Source organism: Tripterygium wilfordii, chromosome 10 (assembly GCF_013401445.1).
Source record: "Tripterygium wilfordii isolate XIE 37 chromosome 10, ASM1340144v1, whole genome shotgun sequence".
NCBI lineage: Eukaryota > Viridiplantae > Streptophyta > Magnoliopsida > Celastrales > Celastraceae > Tripterygium > Tripterygium wilfordii.
In genome coordinates this window covers 7,675,109-7,696,606 of record NC_052241.1, presented here as the reverse complement: position 1 = coordinate 7,696,606, position 21,498 = coordinate 7,675,109, and the positions used below count along the sequence as shown (strand labels likewise).

Genomic DNA, 21,498 nt, shown 5'->3' with positions numbered 1-21,498 from the left:
TTTTTCCCAAAAGGTTTTCCTCGGCAAGGTTTTGGCGAGGCAATCTTCTCACTAGTCTCACCAGGTTGCTATACAAGAATGGCGTACTCTTTTTCCTTCACTAAGGTTTTTATCCCACTAGGTTTTTCCTTAGTAAGGTTTTAACAAGGCATATTCTTTGCATAAGGTCATCCAAGAGGGGTGCTAAAAACATAGTACCATAGCATTATTGTGGATAAGGGGATATTACCTATTTCTATTAATTATGTTGTAAATTTTTCAACATGTATTAAACTATAATTTAATATGGTGGTTGATTAGGCGAGATTTAGGTGAAGTTTACAAGCATAAATACATGTGTAATGGAATGAATAAAAACAAATCAAAGGGAAGAAGAAAAACACTCTCAAAATCTCTCTTATTTCTTTCTTGTATTTCTATATTGCATTAGTAGTATTTGCTTTCTATATCATTATAGCAATTGATATTACTAGTGAATTACAACACAACCTGTAATACCCTGTATTTTGTGAGTCCGTTAAAATGGAAAAGTGTCTCAAATCTTTGTTCTTCTCCTTTTGTCTTGCCCTCTCTTGTCCTTCATCACCCAACCGCTCAGCCACTTCCGAGCAGCAACCCCGGCCACCACCCACCACCACAGAATCACTTAAACTTGAGTTTGTCTCCTTTTGTTTCTTAAAGCAAGGGATTTGAACCTCTCTCTTGAACTTTGTTGGGTTGCAACAAAGGAGGATTTAACACTAAAAATCTCTCTATTTTCTCCACTGGAACTTGGGTAAGATTTCTATAATCTTGTAATTGAATTTTCAGTTAGGATTAGTGAAGATTGGATCTAGGGTTCTTGACCCAAATTGGGGTTTTGTTAAATTAGTGCTAGGCTTGATAAATTAAGTCATGTTATTTTTCATTAGGTTGGCTCATTGGATAGTACTTGACACTTATTGCTTAAGCTTGTAAAGTTTGTGTTTACAAGAGATAGGGAAATTTCTATCGTCTTTGATAATTCTTTTAATGTCTTGTATTAAATTATCATAGGAGCCTCCTAAATTCTTAAACTTCCTCTTTCCTACAATTGTGTTGAATTGTTGTCCATGGATATTTATTGGAATCCATTATTCTTTGTCTTCCTTCATGAACATGTTGTTGTGTCATAAGCCATTGTTGTGGGTTTAGACCGTCTTGCATCCATCATGTTTTACTATGAATTTTCGTAACAAAGATATTGCATAAATAGTTTATTTGCATCAAATTCTTTTAATGCATTAAAGAGGAAATTGTAAATTTATTCAAACCCAATATTTTTGCATATTTTACACCCTTGTGGAGTTCAATGGATAAGGGGTTTAGGAGTGACGCCGAGCTTCGGCCTGGACATTGTGCAACTCCTAGGAGGATCCCAAGTCTATTGGGCCGCAAGATGGTATTTTAGAAAAAATTGTATTGTAAACTATTTTGGGTACAACCTAGTTGTACGCTGTTGTTAAAGTAAATTCTTGTAATGATATAAAATTTATGTCATTTGTAAATGTTTTGAACTGTATCGTAAATGTGGCATATATTGAGTCAAGTTTTGTATATTGTAAATGTGACATATATTAAGCCAAGTTTTGTGGGCAATTGTTGGTTATGTTGTTATATCACATTGTTCGGGGTGGGGTGTACAACCCACCATCGATTTAGATGTCCGGATATCCTTGTTGCTTGTGAGTACACTTTTCTTAAATGGATCCTCCCTTCTGTGTGATTGTGACCTTGCGTGTATTTGTATACACTTGGTCAACGAGTGCTTCGACGTTCGGTGTGCCTCAATTGTTTCACTTGTTGTTTTAAATATATATAATATTTTAAATGTATATATATGTTGTAAATTACATTCATTGATGCATATCTCTTGGCACTTTGAGCGTTGTAAATCTTTATAGGGGTCCGAATCTAGTACGGTTCCTTCTGGTATTGTATTTCTATACCTCGTTGTTTTTCGTTCTATTTTTATTTCTCTACTGGGCCTTTCGCTCATGCCTTTCTTTTCTTTGTTTTACTTTCCCTCCTCATGTTAGAAAAATGTTCACGATCGACTATCGGAGGCGTGACAATGTGGTGTAGCTCGTGTTTACTAGATGTCTATTTCCTTACCTTTATTTAGGATTGTTAGACGTTTTAAATTGTTGAATGTCATGTATGACTCAATCACCTCGGACTTGAGCTATTGTTTTGTTTCCGCTGCGAGATGGACCATTGAGGTCTTAATTACTATGGTAGTATTGAATTATGTTCTTGGAGGCTTAATGTCATTGGAGTCCTCTTTAGGACAATTGTTTATTGTTGTGCAGGCTGTCGCTCATTGTTCTATAAAGTTGAGCCACATTTGTCTAATTTGTATGTGTGTTTTTCCTATCTCACGACCTCACCCAAAACGGGGCGTGACACAACCCAAATTATTGTATATAATGCCAAGCAGATAAAGCACAATATTATGTATCATTTTAAATCCAGATAGAAATAAATATCACCACGGGTTGCATCACAATAATCAAATCAATGTCAGGATGATAATGGAATCAATGTCTAGACATTAAAGTGAGTGCAAACAAAATAACAACTATGCAAGTCTTAACTAAAGTTGTAAGAGCAATTGCAACAATGTTAATCTAAAGGGGAATGGATGAGAAAAAAGTGAATTTTGATGGGCCATGAAAAAATGAAGATGTTACAACAATGTCATTTTGTTAGCCTCCTTTTGTTGGGACAAGCATGGAGGCAATGATGTGATGGGATTCCATCTTTTTTACACAAAAAGTAAAGCCAACAAATTTACACCATTATATTTTGTTGGCCCAACCACATCAGCAAAACACATCCTCAATACAGTCACATCAGCAAAATACAAATTCTCATACATTACCTATGCCCCAGCAAAAAATCACCATTGTGGTTGCTTTAATAATGTATCAATGAGGGGACAATGATGAGATACGTCTGCATATCTTTTTTCTTTAGGCTGTAAAGACAATGATGTGATGGAGTTTGTAGAGACTAGAGAGTAAAATTTAAAGCGGGTAAAATAGGGCTTTTACAAAGTAAAATGTGGGTATGCATTTAGACCCATCCTTGAGGTACCTATTTGATTTCTTTGTATTTACAATGTGTCCGTTTGGCAGTCCGTTTGAAGTTGTTCAGATGCACTGAGTAGCGACAGAGGGCTTCGTTTAGTGGTTTTAGGTGTTTGCGGGTCCTGTAGGTTGCTGTTCAACCTTGCAAAGTCACGATACCAGGAGAAGAGGAGGATACGTGTTTTTCCTGAAAATGCGTCTCACGTAACGCCAATTACATTGTTACTCCAAGCGTATCTTTCATATTTCGAAAACGAAGAAAGTTTTTTTCATTAAATTTAAATAATAGTTGAATCTTATTTATAAATTTTTTTTATTAAATAAAATTTATTTGTATACTTTACTTAGTTATAAAATACAAAACAATTAATTTAATTATTAGGATGTATTAATATACAATATATATTAGTGATATTAACAAAATTAATAACTTATTTTTAAAAAAACTTAACTCGTCATTTAACAAATATTAATTAACAAAATTAACTTCACAAAATCATTTATTACAATTTATAATTAAAATTGAATAAATTTCATAATTTATTATCTCACCTCACCACATTATTTTTTATGACACGTAAAACATTTTTCACGAGCATAACTCATCTCATTACACCACAGCTTTTTTATCGAACACTATCTCACCTCAATTGGTAAAAAAAGATAGAGGCTCCGTTTGTTGCACAATTCTGGTGCACAATATATTGCATTTGAACCATATATTGCATTACACAAACAAACAGCAATTTTGTGGTACAAATTTCAAAGCAATTTAAACACAATAAATGATTCTTTTTGGAATTGTGATATTTTCTACCATTTCAAGACAATTTCTTCCCTTGCTAATGTAACTACCCTAATGAAGGCATAAAATTACACAATATGCCACAATACTCAATTCACACGAGATTGCAATGTTGAATGAGTTATGGTATTTTTTCAATTTTTTTAAAAAAAAATTTTTATGAAAAAAAGTTTTTATTATTTTTAATTAATTATGCAGTGTTTATAACTTATTTTATGATTTTTTTATTACTATTATATAGTTTGAAATAGTTATGCCCCTCCATGTAATTTACAAGACAATATTAAGACTTTATATTGTTTCAGCAAAAGTGTAACCAAACACCTAACAACATTTCAATAACCATTTATACTACAATATATTACAATCATTTATTATCTACAATATATGCTAGCATATATGCTAATGACAAAATTGTGCACCAAACAGAGCCAGATACATAGGGTTTGAAACATAGTTTTTCAACCCAGACCGGCCCACCGGTTCGACCGCAAAACACGTAAACCGACGGCCTCCGCGGTTTATTTCTTGTAAAATACGGTTTTTACATCGAACCGTAGCAAACCGCGAAATAAACCGTAAAATCGTAAAACCGTGACCCAGACCGTTTTAATGAAAAACTCGCTTGGTGGGTGAGATCGGCGATGGTGCTGGTGGGTGAAGATTGGTGCAGGTGGGTGTAGATCAGTGTGTGAAGATCGGTGCAGTGGGTGCTGACTGCAGATCGGTGATGGTGGGCAAGCAGCAACGTGTGGGTGAAGATCGATGATGGTGGGTGCAAATCGGTGATGGTGAGCAAGCAAAAGCGTGTGGGTAACAGAGAAGGCGAGGCGACGAAGCAGCAGATCAAATATTTAGAAGCTGCAGATCCTGGCACGCATAAAGGTGGAGACGAAGAAGAGCGTCTTTGAGATTCTCCACTCTCGAGTCTACTAGAAACTCCATTAGTCCATTGTATTATTGTAATATCTAAGATGCTATATTATTTTTTATAAAATATAATATACTTAATGGGATAATGGGAACTCTCTAGAAATTTATACTATATTATTGGAGTCTCTAGTATAATATATAACTAGCGTCTACCCCGCGCGATGAAAAAAAAATCAATGAGAGAGAGCCGAGCATATAACAAAGAGAGAATACGTTTGTGAATATTAAACTAATATAGGAGTAATAGATAATCCACAGTATGTAATAAGAAGTCATGGCAATTTTTTTCCGTCAGCCAAATACATACAACTATTAGAAATTAAATGTTTTACTTTCCTCATAAAACTAATAGAAATGAAATGTTTCTTCAACGACTTGATGTTTGGAAATTCTGATTACTTGACACACTCCAAATGTACCACCACCATACCGAAATGAATTTGTTTTTGTTTTAGCTGAGAACAAAGGCAGTTTTGTGCTATTTATTGCTAACATTGGCAATTTTGTGCTATTGCCAACATTAAAAGATAAATGCTAGATTAAATTTGACTTCACTTCTGTATGAATCCATCCATCACCAACCCAGTCCCTGAACGTCCTTTGAAGTTTCCTTTGAATGGTTAGGAAGGTTTTATCTCCTGATGAGGTGCAGATAGATTTTTATAATCTCCCTGAACAACTAATAATGATATACACATACACGGATTCCAACCCTTTGGTCCATATTGAATGGGTACAAACATATTGATCATTCATGTTTTACGAACTGAAATATCTTTCAAAACTCTCGACTCATTGAAAATATCCCTTCAATCCCATCTCACTGATTTGGAAATATTATTGAAACTAAAGATTGGAAAAGCTGAAATATTTTGAAAGATCAAGGTTCATGAAAAACTAAGGTTGGACAAAGCTACATTAACAGCTGGCTACACGTGACATAGAGCAACATAGAGGCCTAAATGGCCACGAACTGCAAAGAAGAGAGAGGTACATAAGACACCATTGAAGCATTGAACTAAATGTCAGAGTGCCTTTAGGTGATAATCAGCATTGCAAAACTGAGAAGAACCAAATGTAGGTGGTGGATGAATGCTTGAGAGAGTAATGGTGATAAAGCACAATTTGTAACTTTAATGGTGAAGATGACAAACACATGGAGAACACACTGATCAAGAAGACGGCACAACAAACGGAAAAAGACGAAAACATAGAAACAACTACACGCATATCTGCAGGTCACGCAACATAAGAACCACTCAGGAAACAACACCGTTTTGCTTCACCACTTGCCTAACAAAATGAATACCAACCGAGAGAGTTCTTTATGTCTGCAAATTCCTGGGACAAAAAATAGTCACCAGAGTATGGCTAAGACATCGAGAATGACACAGAAACAATAGTAGAATGGCATCTCACCTCAAGCTCAGAGTGTGACACCCTATCCTTCAAGTAGCAAGAAGGGGTAGCCTTCTCTAGTATCCCTTGTTTGAGGTTTGGTGGCAAATGGAAGTGACTTTGACCACAGCATTGGCCCTGCAAAAATTTAAGAATCGGGAAATCTCCTCTTAATGGAGTAGTCTATATCCAAATTAAATCTCATGCTTTGTTGCAGTGATCAAAGCGTATATCTTGTTTAGGGTGTTAGAAGAAAATGTTGCAATGGAAATCAGGAAATGCACCAATTAATCTCAGGTCAAGCACACACAAACAAAAAACTGAAGGCCACAATAAGAGTATTCATTCAATCAAAATAGCAAATATGTCAAATATTATACTTACCAGGGAAGTAGTTTATGTCAATGACATAAAAGACATATTTGGTGCCAAGCTCTTGTATCATGTCTATGGTGATCAACTAAAGGCCCAACAAAAATTAAACTTCACAGATAAGTAAAAGACCAGGGAACTATGCAAGTAATGGCATATCACTAGATTATAGAGGGAGAGAAGTATAACTAAATTATACATAGCTAAAACAAATCCATGTAAATAATGTATCAACCAAAAACCCATGAATCAAATGCCTAAAAAATAATCAAACATATATGGAAAGAACAGAGAAATAAATTTTAGATGTAGAAAAACACATTACACAGTTGAGAGTGATCAACATTTCAGTTAAAGGAAGTGAATATAACATTTTTCCTTGATGATGTTGGTGGTTGCTAACCGAATAAAAGAGGAACTAAATTAGTGTCAGGTCCCTGGCGTATACCTTTGCTCAATTGAATCAAGGTTTTCTTCATCCTACGGTATGCAGCAACAATCATTGCTCTTCTTTAATAAAAGCACAACAAAAAGAATTAAGCATGTATCTTCGCTGTACCTTGCATTTGCTTTTCTGACAATCCAACTGAGGCTATCAATTTGTCGGCCTTGCTTCCTTAGATCTCCGTCCTTATTCTCAGTTCCTTTTATGCGGTTCTTCTGTTTTGAAATTTTCAGGGAGAAGCGCAATTCTGATGTTTGGTGAGCTCCTGCTTATTTTTGCAGTACATCTTGTATAAAACCATAGCAATTGGTTAATGATGGTATTTGAGATGACAGTTTGGGAGAATATAATCTCACTAAAGGTCAGAACATGTCAACCTCGACGTAGGAAGATGTCCCGTTGCTCTCTTGGATAACTAACATTAAATAGAGCATGTAATCAAAACATATATGATACATACATACGTATACATAAATAAATATACATATATATATATATATATATAATGCTCAATCATTAAAGACCTAGTTTGATCGAAACAAAATTCACAAAGATACCAGTAAATTCCTAGTTGAGACACAACTTCATACCTGCCTGTGAAATAAAAAGCTTCTTCAACTCCATCACCGTGATGCACATCAATGTCAATATATAAAACATTTGCATGTTACTTCAAAGAATTTATATATGATCCATAATAGACATGATTCATAAAATACAACCCAATAAGAACACGTAGCAATACCTTGAAGCTAAGAGACACAACCTTTCAAATGGTTGTTCAGTCAGAATGCCCTACTTTCATAGCAGACAGAGAATCAAAGTAGATAAGTGACTTTTTACCTGCATTTACATAAGCATTTTTGTTATTTGCTGAGCACTACACTTCAGGTTAAGCTGTCAACATGGGAAAAAAAAGAAAAGAAAAGACAACCTTGAGGTCCAAGCCAATGAAAACCAACACAAGAGGCAAGGTTGAATATCTTACAGTATTAGAGAAGTAGTCATGATGGGGCTTGTAAAACTGGTTCTTTTCGAACCTGTGCTGCAGCATATGTTAGCCTTGCTTCTGACCAAAAACAGATTGGGCAACAAACAGATTGGGTAAACAGTGGAAACAAATGTTTATAATATCCAAACATGCACACACCTAGTAGCTGAAATCCTACTCCACAAAGTCAAATAAAGTATGATATGAAAATCTAACACAGAGTTTAACAAAAAAAATCAACCACCACCTGTATTCACTAAAAAACCTATAATACTTGACCACAATACACCCCATAATACAATAAACCAAACCCACACACAAAAACAAAAACTGAAATCCTCACAGTAATGGGTGCCTTGAGATTTCTTCCTCCGTGCTCTTTAGTAATCCCTTATCTGTAGCCAAATCACAAATTAAGCACAACACCCAATCAATACATAAGGGATGGATGAGTAGCAGAACCCCAAACACTCCAAGCATCAACCAATGAAAACTCAAATAAAGGGTGGAACACTTTTATTCTTAACCGTTCCATAAAATAATAGGAAAGGCAGCAACATTCAACAAACTAATGCAGCAGAAAAGGCCTCCACTTTCAAAGGATATCATCTACCAATTCGTGTAAAGGAGCTGAGCCTCTATGGTAAAAGAAACGAAGCACACAAAAACAGTAACATCCTAAAACAATTAAAGATGATACACTTACCTGTTGTTGTTCATGCAGATTAAAGGGAAACAAAGAGAAAAGCAACGCCATGGCTAGTACTACGGGGAGCCAGTTTTGAATTTTCCAAAGGGATATGGAAGCAGAGAACGCGAGAGCAGCAATCGGTGGGCTATGGAAACCTAGCACGGTAGCACCAAACGAACAAAAACTCCGCGCTGAGGAATCGATTGCAGATTTTGTAGGGTATGGAAACCAAGCAAGGAAGCAACAAATGGAGCATCAATCTGTTGCAGCTTTTGTATGAAAATTAAGCACGTAAACACCAAAGGAACAACAGCTCCACAGAATCGATTGTAGATTTTGTGGGATATGGAAACAGGCATGTTTAATTGGGAGATGGAAATAGAGAAGGGAGCAGTAGACGTAGAACAAAAAACGGCTTTGAGATCGTCCGTTTGTTTTCGCTTCTTTTTATTATCGCAGGAGACGTTTGGAGAGAAAGTGTATTGGAGAAATAGGGAGAGAACTAAGAGCGTCTGAATAAGAAATAAAGGAATTGTAGAGAGTCCACGTGGGAAGAAACAAAGAGTTTTAGCAGGCCAGGTGTCGAAAAAATAAGAGCAATTGTTAGAGCCTCTACTTTATATATAGATATAGATATATTTAATGGGACCCTCCACTATATTATATCATATACTATATTATATAATGTATGTACTATATATTTGGAAATGTTAAACGAAATATATTTATATACTATATAGCTAAATATTTATTTTTTTATTATTTATTAAAAATTTGCGATTCAATATTTTCATCGCAACGGTTGAACCTCAAAAACCTTGACCCTTCAACCTCGATGGTCTGATACACGAGTCAGTTTTAAAAACTATGTTTTGAAAAGAAACTTTGGCCTCGTTTGGATGATTATTTTTTGTAGCATTTATACTACTTATTTAGGGTTTTTTTGACACGTAATCCGAGATATTTTTACTCAGCATTTTATGTTATTTTTAACACGCTACTTATATGAATCATTTTAGTAGCATTTCACCATCAAAAGTCAATATTATCCCCATTAATTTTTTTTTCCATTTATACCCTCACTTCATGTGTTATTATAAATAAATTTATTGATATTATAAACTATTTATCATTTAATATATGCTACTCAAAAAAAATGTTACCAACAAAAATTCAATCAAACACCACATAACATTGGAACAATATTTCTACTACTAAAATTATCCAATATTTCTATTACCACCAATTATATTGATAAGTCTACTGTTTTCAAAATGTCTCACCAAACTAGTCCTTTCTCTGTTATATCCACTACGAGGTGACGTTATCTTTATAGCCTCGCATAACAATCTCACCCTCGCGTGTGAAATGAAATGCATCTCCGAGCCGATTCTGTCTCTCTCACTCACTTCCTTCCTCCTCCCCCTCCTCCTCATCGCTTCCATTTCTTAGCTCCTAAAAGCTGCACGCTTCGCAAAACCTCCCTCAGATGCTCTCTCTCGAAGCCGCTTCCTGCGGAGGTCTCCCGGACCATCATGGAGTTGTCCTCTGTTGGCACTCTCTCCACCATCACCCAAGATCACTGGCCGCTAGGTGTTGGTGTGAGATTCGCAGTCGACCTGGAAGGGACTCCCGTTTTGTGCTTGAATCAGTCCAGCTCAGTTGATTCCAAGTCTAGTCTCCACGTTCAGGTTCACCTTCTGGGGCTTTGGTCGCATCATCTAATTGTATTTTCTTTGTGTGATTGTGTGTCCCCAATTGTGCCTGTTAAGAGAATGCGAGTTAAATGGGTTGTTTTGGTTAGATCAGTTGGAGCAGTGTGGATTGAGGAGGACCCAGTGCACGATTCTTGGCGATCTTGGCAAGCCAGATGACAGAATGGATTTGAAGGTAAGAAATTGTGCCTAATTCATGGGTATTGAACTTTATATTCTTACTTGTTATGGACACTCGAGTGTTATCTGTTGGAGCTATTTTGTTTTAACTCATAATTGTACTTTCTAGGACATATTTTGGGCCAAAGGGGCACAAACAAGCTAAGTTCTGATTAATTATTAAACAAAATTATGCAAGTGCTTTTATCTTGAAATCTAGGTGAGAGATGGTCTTGTTAGTCATATTTATGCATTGGCATGCCACAAGCAACTAATCTCAATTTATAGAGATTTATGGAAAATTACAGCTCCTTTTGAAAGATTTTCTATTGTAGAATTTTTGTCAAGAACTTTTTGAATTGCAATCTTGAATAGAATGAAAGCTGAATGATTTCATGGAGCTCTTGGGTTGCATGATGTAGGGAATGCCATATTTGATGTCGTCTTCAATCCCTTGACATCAGACCGAGGCATCATTTTGGATTTATATAACTGCTGATTTATGTCAATTAATTAACCAGAAAACATATGAAACAAAGCAGAATGAATAAATATTATTAAAGCTATGCGAGGAAATTTTTTCTTCATCCAAAGAAAAAGTGAATTATTCACAGAAGAAAGGTCACTTTTTTTTTTTTTTCCTTTTTTGTGTGTGTGTGGGGGGGGGGGGGGGGGGGTGACATAAGATACTTACGAATGACTTGGGGAATCTAATCTAATATATAAGCAGATTATGCAGGGACAAAAGGAGTATTTTTTCATTACTTACAATTTATTTATAAGTTGATGGCCAACAATCTGTGTTTGAGATGGTAGAAAATAACTGTGTTGAGAAACTCCAAATCAACTCTTGGTTTTAAATTCCTTGGTTATAATATATAAATGTTTGAATGTACTGAAATATCTGGAAAAGCTAGCTTCCTTTGCACCTTGCACTTTGGGTGACGGAAGAGTTCATGCTTACCAAATTTTTTTTGGGCATTTAGTGAGATTTGTATCACTATGCTGCTCTAAATTTCTTCCTATTTGTTTTCTAGAAATTTTGATAAATAAATCGATCGGTAATAAACTCAGCAATATTCCGAAAAGAGGAATAACATCCTTAGTGCATGGAAATTACAAAATAGCGTTAAAACTTGTAGTTATACTTTGAATAACTTCAAAAGGAGCCTCAAAAAAGATTGTGCAGAAAAAGGCACTTCAAGGCAACACCAGTTAATTGAACTCCTTAGCATATCCTTCCGCAATTGTATAGCCACTTCCTTTTCTTTTTTGTTTTTTTTTCCGTGGTTCTTTCTTTTTGAATGCTGAAAGAGGGCATTGATCAAAAGGGGGACCAAGGGGTACCCCCATAGATTTTCCATTATTTTGTATATTGCGGCTTCTCTGAATGCATATTGCCTTTCTCATTCTATGTCATAAAAAGCTTTAAATGTGAACCAAACACGAGCTTCTTTGTTGAAGACTTTCAAACACGGCCACATTGGGCCTCAAACGTGTACCAAACATGACCTCCTTTGGGAGGTCATACATTTGGGCCTCTTTTGTACCTCAAACATCTCCACAATTCACAATTCAGATCTGATACCATGTTAGAATATTGTATCTTGAGCTTAACCCATGTTAATGAGTCTTCATCATGGGTTTATAATGTAAGAGATGGTGGCCCACATTTGCTCAAAAGCCATGACTCATCAGCTGGGGCCCAATTATTGCATTATAAACCACTTTGGTTTCTCACAACTTTTCAATGTAGGATTTCTTTGTGTGGGTGTGGTCTCCAACACTCCCCTCACACAATAGGGCTTGTTTGCTAGAACCCTCGCATTCAAATATGGCCACAAACACATCAACCCCTCACCCGGGATCCCATACCCATGTTTGAACATTAGATATTGGGAGAGCCAAAGTGATTGGGTCTAAAACATGAACATTCAACAAATAGATTGGAGGTCTATCTTACCCAAAATTCAAGGCTCATGAGTTGGGTTCCAATCCATTTGCTTATAACACACTCGCTCTTCTCACAGTTTTCTGATGTTGGACTTTTGTGTGTGTGTGGTTTCAAAACATGTCAAAAATGAATGTCATGTTGAGCATATTTTATAGATCTTCTTCTCTTCTTCTATGTTCTATGTACATATAAACCTAACAAGTTTTTGCTCCAACAACAAATTTGAGAAATAAAAAACCAAAAAGAAAAATAAAAGTACTGGATGCAGCACGTTTCGGCTTTGTTACAGTAGCATAAAAACGATAAAGGTATGCTAGTGATTTTTTTTTCCTGTAAAGCAAGAGCGATGAAAATAAGTTAAAGGTACTCTTTTCTGAGGAGGTTTTTTTCCAAAGTAAGACTGTCAGAGAAAATATGGCCCAATATAACACTATGATGAAATTATTTCCCAATATAACAACACTACACGCCATACTAAATGGCTTGTTTTTTGTAATTTTTATATGATCATGCCATCATAGATGGCGTGATATATTTTTGAGCATTCACGCCACCCCTGGTGGCGTGAATAGTGTAAAAAACTTAGTCACGCCATACTAGTTGGCGTGGCTAGTATAAATTTCCTACTAATAACGCCACCCTTAGTGGCATTACTAATATGTACAATTTTTTAAAAAAAAAAATTAATGCAAGTCTCTTTCATCAAACAATATTATATATTTATATTTGTGATGTTGACACGTGGTGTTCTACTTCCATGTGATGACACTTTTGTTGAAAATTTTGGAATTGAAAATTAAAGAAAAAAAGAGAGACTAATCGATCATCAACCATCGTGAGAGGAGGCTGTCATGAGGGAGGAGGAGGCCGTCGTGAGGGAGGATACAACCGCAATGGTGGCGGCGGCTATGGTGGTGGTGGTGGACGCTATGGAGGTGGCAGTGGTGGCGGCTATGGAGGTGGACAACGCCAAGGATATGGTGGTGATGGGGGCTCACGCTACTCTGGTGGTAGTTGGAGGAGTTAGAAGTTAGGTGTATGGTGCTTTACGTCGATTATGGTTGCTTCAGATTATGGTTTATTCGTCTAATTTGGGTTTAGTTGGGTTTCTTGTTCTGGCGAAGCATTGTTGCTATTGCTTAGGCGGCTCATTGACCAGATGAGCCAAAAGGGAGAACCAGATCCACAAATGAATCACCTGACCTTGCTTCAACATCGTATACAAGAGAGCAAGTGTTCAACCAATAGTTGTAAGATTGAGTCTTTCCCTTGCTTCAGGTGATCCTCATCAAGAGTTCTATATATTAGTAACGCCACTAAGAGTGGCGTTATCAATAGAAAATTTATAATCCCGCCACCAAAAGTGGCGTCACATTAGTCACACCAGTAGCAACGGCGTGACTAATGCAAAATGTATCACGCCATCGTATAAAAACTTCAAAAAACATGCCATTTAGTATGGCATGTAGTGTTATATTGGGAAATAATTTCATCCCAGTGTTATATTGGGACATATTTTCTCTGACAGTGTTACTTTGGAAAAAAGCTCCTTTTCTGAGATGTACTTTTTCGCGACCTTCAGCTCCCTATGAGGCTATGACTGTTACCACAGCAATCAAACACAATGTTTTCCGCTAGCACCCCTAGCTCTTTGCCTCTGCAGTCTGCTCTCTATGGCCATTGAACAGAAAGTAAACAACTAATTTCCCCTTGTGCTCCTAGGACTTTTGTTCCTTTTATCAGTGGCTTCTCCACTTATATTCTCCACTGACCTTTCAGCAGTTCTTGTTAACTTTTTCTAGAGTTTTCTTCCTCAATATCATATAAAGACGCAACCCTCTGTTTAGAAATTAGAAGACAAGTTTTCTTGTTGTTTTGACAAACATTAACCTAGTTTCGTGACTTGGCAAACCATAATGCTCACTCTTCTGAGTCAGCATCTATCCATATTCTATACTCGTTCATGAAATTTTCTTGTGGATAAACTTTTGCTGGGAAGGATTAGTATGAACTATGACACTCATAAAATTAGTGGCTAACTTTTGTTTTTGGCATCAAGAAATCAGTGCCTCCTCTGACTTTGAATGAAACTGGGACCATGTCGTGATAACTCCGTTGGCTTTCTCTTGCCTTCATTTTTCTGTTATACTCGTACATGGTACTCGCATAAGCAATTATTTGCTTGCCCGAGGTCTGTTTCGCCACTGAGAAATGGCTCTCACAAGAGTTGTATTAGTTATTAGTTCTCATTAAGTGGCCTGTCCTAGTTTTTCGTCAAACAATATTCTCTGTGTTTTGAGCCGTAGAGAAGTCGATCGAAAAGGCAAGGTGTATGGCTAGTTGGTTGGGCATGTGTAGGGGAGGTGGCAACTGTGGATTGTTATTATATTGTTCTGTAGCTTCGTGTTCCTTAGCTTTATTGGTACAGACTACGGATTGTATTGTTCTATAGCTTCATGTTCCTTAGCTTTATTGGTAGACTATTGATCTTGTTAATTCCATGAACAGTTTGGATGATCTGGAGGAAGATGAATTGTAGGATTTTGAATTCGGCAGTTGCTTTAAACCTTGTTGTACCTTCCTTTCTAACAATGTTCTTGAGGCTATAAGTGTAGCACTGTGTATTCTCTGCTTTGCACCAGTTTGGCACCTCAATGAAAATTTATATTCAGAAGGAAAAAAAGTTAAATGTACTGAGCTGTTATATTGATTTACAATGCCTTAAAGTTTTAAGTATTATCTATTCGTCTTGTTAAATCCCTGAACAGTTATACAGACGTACAGAGGTTACTATAAAGTGGGCAAGAATGAAGTAAATTTCATCAAATGATTTGTGCTGCATTGTGCTTTATGGAATTTATGGTGTGACATAAGATCAAGAACTGTTTTTTTTTTCGTAGTCTTGGCTATTGGTGTATAATGCAAGCTCTTCAGCCAATTCAATTTGTATGAAAACTTTGCATTTAGCACTTGAGGCTATAGTTTTGTTTTAGCTTTCTTTACTTTTCCCTCTCTTCCTGATGCTTCTTTCATATACTAAAGGCTATGCTATACTTTTTGGTTTTGCTTATAATGTATTCGTCAGTTGTTTGATTTTAAAAAGGATTAATATAAAGTAACCGGGGCATGAACTGAAACTTTAACTGAGACCTTTCGTTGAAGGGTGTGAAGCTAGGTCAAGGATGGTTCCATCTTTTAGACACTTATAATATATCAGATGTTTGACGACCCTGCAGAAATCCTGAAAGTCTTGAGTCAATAGGATAAGGATTTACTATGATGAGTTTTATAGTTAATTTCTTTGTTTACCTAAGAGGGGTTTACTTGTAGTGTGTACTATTAGTTGGGAATTTAATATGTTATTGGATATAAATTACATTTTTTTTATGAAGTTCATTCTTATTGTCCTATATTTCCAGCAATTCTATGTGTTTTGTAGATATAATTAGGGTAGATTTTTTTTCATTTTTTATTTTTAAGTGCAAAACAATAATTTTATTAAGGGGCGAGTGGGCAACCCATATATAAGGAGAACAAAGTGAAACAGAGCAGAAGGACACTGCTACATATGTTACATCAAATGTTAGCAATTTCGAAGAAGTTTCTCCCTTTCCTAGATGACCAAAACTTAGTTGTACTGTAGATAGCCAATAATCCATGAACCGATTCAACTTAGTCTCCTTCTCCTTGGAGATTCTCTTGTTTCTCTAAAGCCAAACTAGCCAGCATATGATCATAGGAATTCTAAGTCTTCCCCTTAGCCTCATTTTTACACGGCCTACTCCAAGCAATTGGAGCAATCAATTCCGAAGATAAATCCTTATTCATGATCCAACTGATGCCGAGCAGATTCCAAATATCTAATTACTTGCTAAGTTTTTTGATTTTTTTTTTCTTCCTGCTCTTACAATGATCCTAAAACAGTTGTTAATCATGATTTAGCTGCTGGCTACATGAGAATGCAGCTCCTGTCCAACATTGCATCATGGTCCTAACTGATTTATCGTACGTGACTGATAATCTAGAGAAGCAAGTGCATGCATTTACTTGCTACATAAAGGGTTTGGTTTTATATTCTTCTTCAACAACTGAATGCTCATAATTTTTTGTACGTAATAGGCTTTTATCTAGTCCAGTACTCAGTGTCAGGGTACATACTAATTATTCTGCTGCATCTTTGCCTTTTAAAGAAGCTCATGCATGCCTGTACATGTTATTTAGCTAGTAGGTTTAGTGTGTCCTTGGTTTAAATGGTGGCCATGGAAAGCAGTAGATGGTGTTATCAGTTTGTGTATGTATTACTGTAATATGATTGTGTAACTCATGATATTATTTTGACGTGCCATCTTTTTTAGCGGCTTCACTCAGTGTGGAAAGAGAGGTTTGGGGAGGATGTTGATGAAGACCTTATATATTTTATTGCTGTAAAGCGGGTACTTCAGAAGGAAGACATCATGGAGGTGTGGAGGCCTTTTTTTTTTTTTTTGGCATCGTAGATTATTTTAGCTGGCCCTGCTAATTTGTGTTGCTTCATATTTACACAGCATTACCACTTATGTCTCAAAACTATTGCAGGATGGTGCATGGGTGCTTTCTTCAGATTATAGACGTGCAAGCCCAGATCCGCTAAGAGACTTTGCCGAAAAGATCGTCAATGAAATTAATGCTGAAAAGATGGAGGATGTTCTCCGATTTAGCAACATATTTGTTGATATGGACTTTCAGGTTTGGAAACAGCCCAATATTTTTTTTTTCTTTAATGGGTTTTCCAATTGATTCATCCAACAGGATGGGGTCAGAGACCCAAAATCATTATGAAAATTTTATTTTACTTGAGCAGTGCTTGTTAATGCATGGTTTTGTATTTTTTATATGTAATTTTGCAAGGTCATCTAATTCACATCAATTGATGGTAATATTATCATTTGTACCATAGTAGTAAATCTACCTTGTAGGATCAGAAGACTGTTTTGTTGTTTTTTTTCCCCAGGAAATACTATTAGTGGATATGTGTACAAGATTACTACCTAAGAAAACTATTGTATTTGCAAAGAACTGTATCAGGTGTATGTGAGCATGAGAGTTATGTACAGTTTTGATTGTAGTTATGGTGCTTGGGTGTCACTTGCGTATCAGGTTTTATTTGTTATCAAGTTATTAAGTGGGGCATATAAGCTCCTCGAGGCAAAGGAACAATGGATCATCAAATAATATTTCTCAGAGTTTGGTGTTAAGTAGTTATTATATATTAGTATCGTAAATATTACCTTGCATGGCTGTCAGGCAGCGGGTTTTCGAAACACCCTGGAGCAGATACTGCTTTGTTGTAGAAGGTGGTGTTAAAGTTCAAAATCCATGGATAACATAAAATTTTTGGTCCAAAATTTATCTGAATGTTTCTGACCTCTGGACGAAATGTAAGATGCTAATGCCTTCGTATGCTCACTCTTGCATTTAGATCATGGTATACATGCTGATATTATTGCGGAATACACTGTGTATTTTGCTATATTATTGGAAGATATATGCTAATTTCGAGCTACTAGTCATTCATACAAAAAGATCTTGAAATATGTTTTCATTGTTCACATAAAATTCTATTTTCTGGATAGGTGTCAGAAGCAAAGATGATCTGGGTCGATCGGTTAGGCTTTGACATGCGTCTCTGCTTTCCACAGAAAGGTGTTTTCGAGGTTCGGATTCCTTTCCCAGGAGAAGTAACAGACGAAAAGGGTGTGAAGTCTACGTTCAATTGTATGTCCCAACTTGCTTGGGAGAGGGAAAAACACTATGACTTCCCAGATTTTGAAAAGATCAAGCAATTGAAGCCCATCGCACAAGGGGTTCTCTAATGCAACTGATATTTTGATGGTTTTTGACATGAATTTCTTAGTGAGCTTTCTTTCCATGTGTTTGGCTGGCTGGTAAGTAGTGCTGGTTGAGCTCTGTCCTCGTGAAGTATGATGCTAGTTACTTTGGACTCTTACTTTTGAGGAAAATAAACGGGTTCGGGTTATGAGATAGGGAAAGGGTTTGGGAATAATAGAGGAAATGCTCCTAGATGCCAAGTTCCCTCGTCTCTGCAACTATATAGAATCTGACATGATTTTACTCTTCTATATCGACTATCTTGTAAGTTGTAACCCCTTTTCCAGTTTTTATTTTTTTATTTTAATGAGGAAGCATGACCTTTGTCCATGTTAATCACGGATACTTGGATTGCCCCCCTCCTCAAGTGCATGATAAGTCTCTTTCAAAAAAAAAAAAAAAAGTGCATGATAAGTCGTGTTGATGTGGAGACAGTAGAGTTGTCTTTAGGTCCCCTAGCGGTAAGGATTCATCCCCATCCCCATCCAACTCGGTCGAGTGGTTCTCTTTTGAGTTTGGTTAGTTATGTATATTTGTACAACTCATTTGGATGAAAAAGCTCAAACAGGGTCCTTTTGGGTCCTAACTCCTAGGGTCTCTAGTAACCAGTCACAAAAGCTCAAACGCCCTTATTATCAACAAAAGAAAACACAACTTGTAAGTACTTGATTCCATATACAAGGCCAAAGGAATCAATCCTTAATTCCTTACAACAGTAAAGAGTTACCAAAACAATGATAACAAGAAAAACCAAAACAAGAAAGAAAAAAAATCATGGAATTGTAGAAAATCCCACTATACCTATGGACATAGCTGGAAGATACATACAAATAAAAGATCCAGCTATACATTTATTCCCCACTTTCACACTCAGTGAATAATGTCTATAACTTCAGAAACACAAACTCTTCAATGGCAGGAACATGGCCTATACAACTAAGTGTATCCTTGTTTGGTTCTTCATCCACACCAATTGCCATGATTGCCTGTTTTCTTTGCACAGTTCTTCCAACACTCATAAAGCTCACATTCACGTTATGTTTTCCAAGTATGTTCCCAACTTGACCAATCATGCCAGGCTGATCGACCTGCCTACACAAAATCAAGTTACCTTCCAAGCTCACATCAACACTAAAGCTTCCTACACAAGTCAAGTGTGGTATCCCATATCTCACTCCCCCTTCAATGGCTATCCACCCGTCCTCTGACACCGCGGATGCAAATTTGGAGTCCACGTTCGATATTTGGACTTGGATTGAATCAATGGGAAACTCAGGGGATGTGTCGACAACTATACGTTCCTCTGCAATGCGGAGTCCTTTCTGTTTTGCTGTGAAATCTGCATTTACTATGTTTACGAATGAGGAAGATATTGGTTCTATGATGCCTTTTGTTATCATTGCTCGGAGAATTCTCGTGTCTAAGTCATCTGGGTCTCGAGCAGATTTGTAAACCACTCTGACGGATTTGATCCCACTCCCTCCACTCGCTAGTTGTACAGCTAGCCTACCGAGCTTCTCGGCTAGTACAACATAAGGAGCCAATTCTGACAGAACCTGGTTGTAGAAAAAACATACAATTTTTAATTTAGACATTTTTTCGAACACAATGTGTGCGTAAAATTTGATGTGGTCAATTTACCTCAGCAGGGACCATGGGAGCATTGACAGCAGTTGCAGAAAGTTCCCCTTGGAGTGCTCCAACCACTGCCTCTGCAATTTCAATAGCTACTCCTTCCTGGGTATGATTCAGATCGAAATTAAGAGATGCAGAAGAACTAATAATCAAATTAAGAAAATTAATCAAATCCATGGTCATTCATGCCTGTGCTTCCTTTGTGCTTGCACCCAGATGCGGAGTGACGGTGACATTCTTATGCTGTACTAATTTGCTATCCTTTGATGGAGGCTCCTCTGTGAACACATCAAGTGCTGCCTGAGCAACTACTCCACCATCAAGAGCTCTTACCAGTGCATCCTCATCAATGACTCCACCTCTTGCAACATTAATTAATCCAACTCCCTTCTTCATCTTCGCAAACGTTTCGTCATTGAAAATCTTGTTAGTGGTAGGAGTGAGAGGCATATGGAGAGAAATGAAATCAGCAGTCCCAATGGCCTGATCGAAAGAGACCAAATCCACACCGACAGCGCGAGCTCTGTCAACTGGAGCATATGGATCATGTGCTATTACTTGCATACCAAGGCCTTTCGCACGCCTCGCCACCTCCGATCCAACTTTTCCGAATCCCATTACTGCTAATTTCTTTCCTACCAATGAAACTCCAACGTACTTGCTTCTTTCCCATTTTCCTGCAAGGTATTAAAAGCTCAAGCTGTTAGGAGGGTGAATCTTAATCTTTTATATATTGCTCTTAACACAATGTATATGTATACCTGCTTTCATGGATGCGTCTGATTGCGCTACATTTCGTGTCATGGCAGTAAGCAGAGCGATCCCATGCTCCGCAGCTGCGACAGTATTAGCAGTAGGTGCATTAACAACAAGGCAACCAAATTCAGTAGCAGCAGGCAGATCCACATTGTCAATCCCAACACCAGCCCTTCCAACAACCTTTAGCCTTCCTTTAGCAGCCTCAAACACCTCCCTAGTCACCTTGGTGCCACTCCTCACGATCAACGCGTCACACGATGCAATCTTAGCGCAGAGTTGCTCAGGTGAAAGATCATAACAGCAGTCTACATTGCCAAATCTCCGCAGAACTTGGAGTCCTGCTTCTCCAAGTTTCTCTGAGACCAAGATATTGGGTCTCAAGGAGGGGAGGTTATCAGAATCTGGAGCACATATTGAAGCCGATTCGATGGTTTTGACAGCATTGGTCATGGTTAAGGAATGGTGATATGGAGAATTGTAATGTAGTGGATTTGAAGGGGAATGGGAGAGTTTTAAGGTGATGGGTAGTGAAGGGGTAGTGTTGTGGAGGAAGGAAAGAAGAGAGGGTCTTGCAGTTGATGATGATGGTGATCTTCTGGTGGTGGTGGTGGTGGTGGTGGTGGTGGTGGTGAAGGTGGTTTTTGCAGAGGAAGAAGAGGCCAT

General features: G+C 37.1%; 2 protein-coding genes and 1 long non-coding RNA gene across 3 annotated transcripts; 1 reads left to right on the top strand and 2 right to left on the bottom strand.

The window, feature by feature from the left end:
* Positions 1-6,093: 6,093 nt before the first annotated feature.
* LOC120007856 lies at positions 6,094-7,784 on the bottom strand. The gene is made up of 3 exons (XR_005470257.1): positions 7,654-7,784; positions 6,268-7,478; positions 6,094-6,189 (listed from the first exon to the last, which is right to left on the bottom strand). It is a non-coding gene; the product is annotated as an uncharacterized LOC120007856 (long non-coding RNA).
* Positions 7,785-10,079: 2,295 nt separating this feature from the next.
* On the top strand, positions 10,080-18,771 carry LOC120007759 (glutamyl-tRNA reductase-binding protein, chloroplastic). The gene is made up of 5 exons (XM_038858183.1): positions 10,080-10,436; positions 10,555-10,635; positions 16,929-17,033; positions 17,149-17,298; positions 18,186-18,771. Exons 1-5 carry the CDS (start codon positions 10,119-10,121, stop codon positions 18,423-18,425), a joined length of 894 nt encoding a protein of 297 aa, XP_038714111.1. The 5' UTR covers positions 10,080-10,118; the 3' UTR covers positions 18,426-18,771.
* A 286-nt stretch (positions 18,772-19,057) lies between these two features.
* Positions 19,058-21,498, bottom strand: LOC120007329 (D-3-phosphoglycerate dehydrogenase 2, chloroplastic-like). The gene is made up of 4 exons (XM_038857528.1): positions 20,838-21,498; positions 20,266-20,753; positions 20,083-20,178; positions 19,058-19,997 (listed from the first exon to the last, which is right to left on the bottom strand). The coding sequence occupies exons 1-4, from the start codon at positions 21,496-21,498 to the stop codon at positions 19,326-19,328; spliced, it is 1,917 nt and encodes a 638-aa protein (XP_038713456.1). The 3' UTR covers positions 19,058-19,325.

Excerpts from the sequence above, each read along its gene's own strand:
- LOC120007759 (XM_038858183.1), top strand. The coding sequence starts at position 10,119 with ATGCATCTCCGAGCCGATTCTGTCTCTCTCACTCACTTCCTTCCTCCT. Across the intron at positions 10,636-16,928 it reads ATGACAGAATGGATTTGAAG|CGGCTTCACTCAGTGTGGAA; the intron begins GTAAGAAATTGT and ends CATCTTTTTTAG. Across the intron at positions 17,034-17,148 it reads AGAAGGAAGACATCATGGAG|GATGGTGCATGGGTGCTTTC; the intron begins GTGTGGAGGCCT and ends AAACTATTGCAG.
- LOC120007329 (XM_038857528.1), bottom strand. The coding sequence starts at position 21,498 with ATGGCCTCTTCTTCCTCTGCAAAAACCACCTTCACCACCACCACCACC. Across the intron at positions 20,179-20,265 it reads CAAGCACAAAGGAAGCACAG|GAAGGAGTAGCTATTGAAAT; the intron begins GCATGAATGACC and ends AATCATACCCAG. Across the intron at positions 19,998-20,082 it reads CTCCCATGGTCCCTGCTGAG|GTTCTGTCAGAATTGGCTCC; the intron begins GTAAATTGACCA and ends TTCTACAACCAG.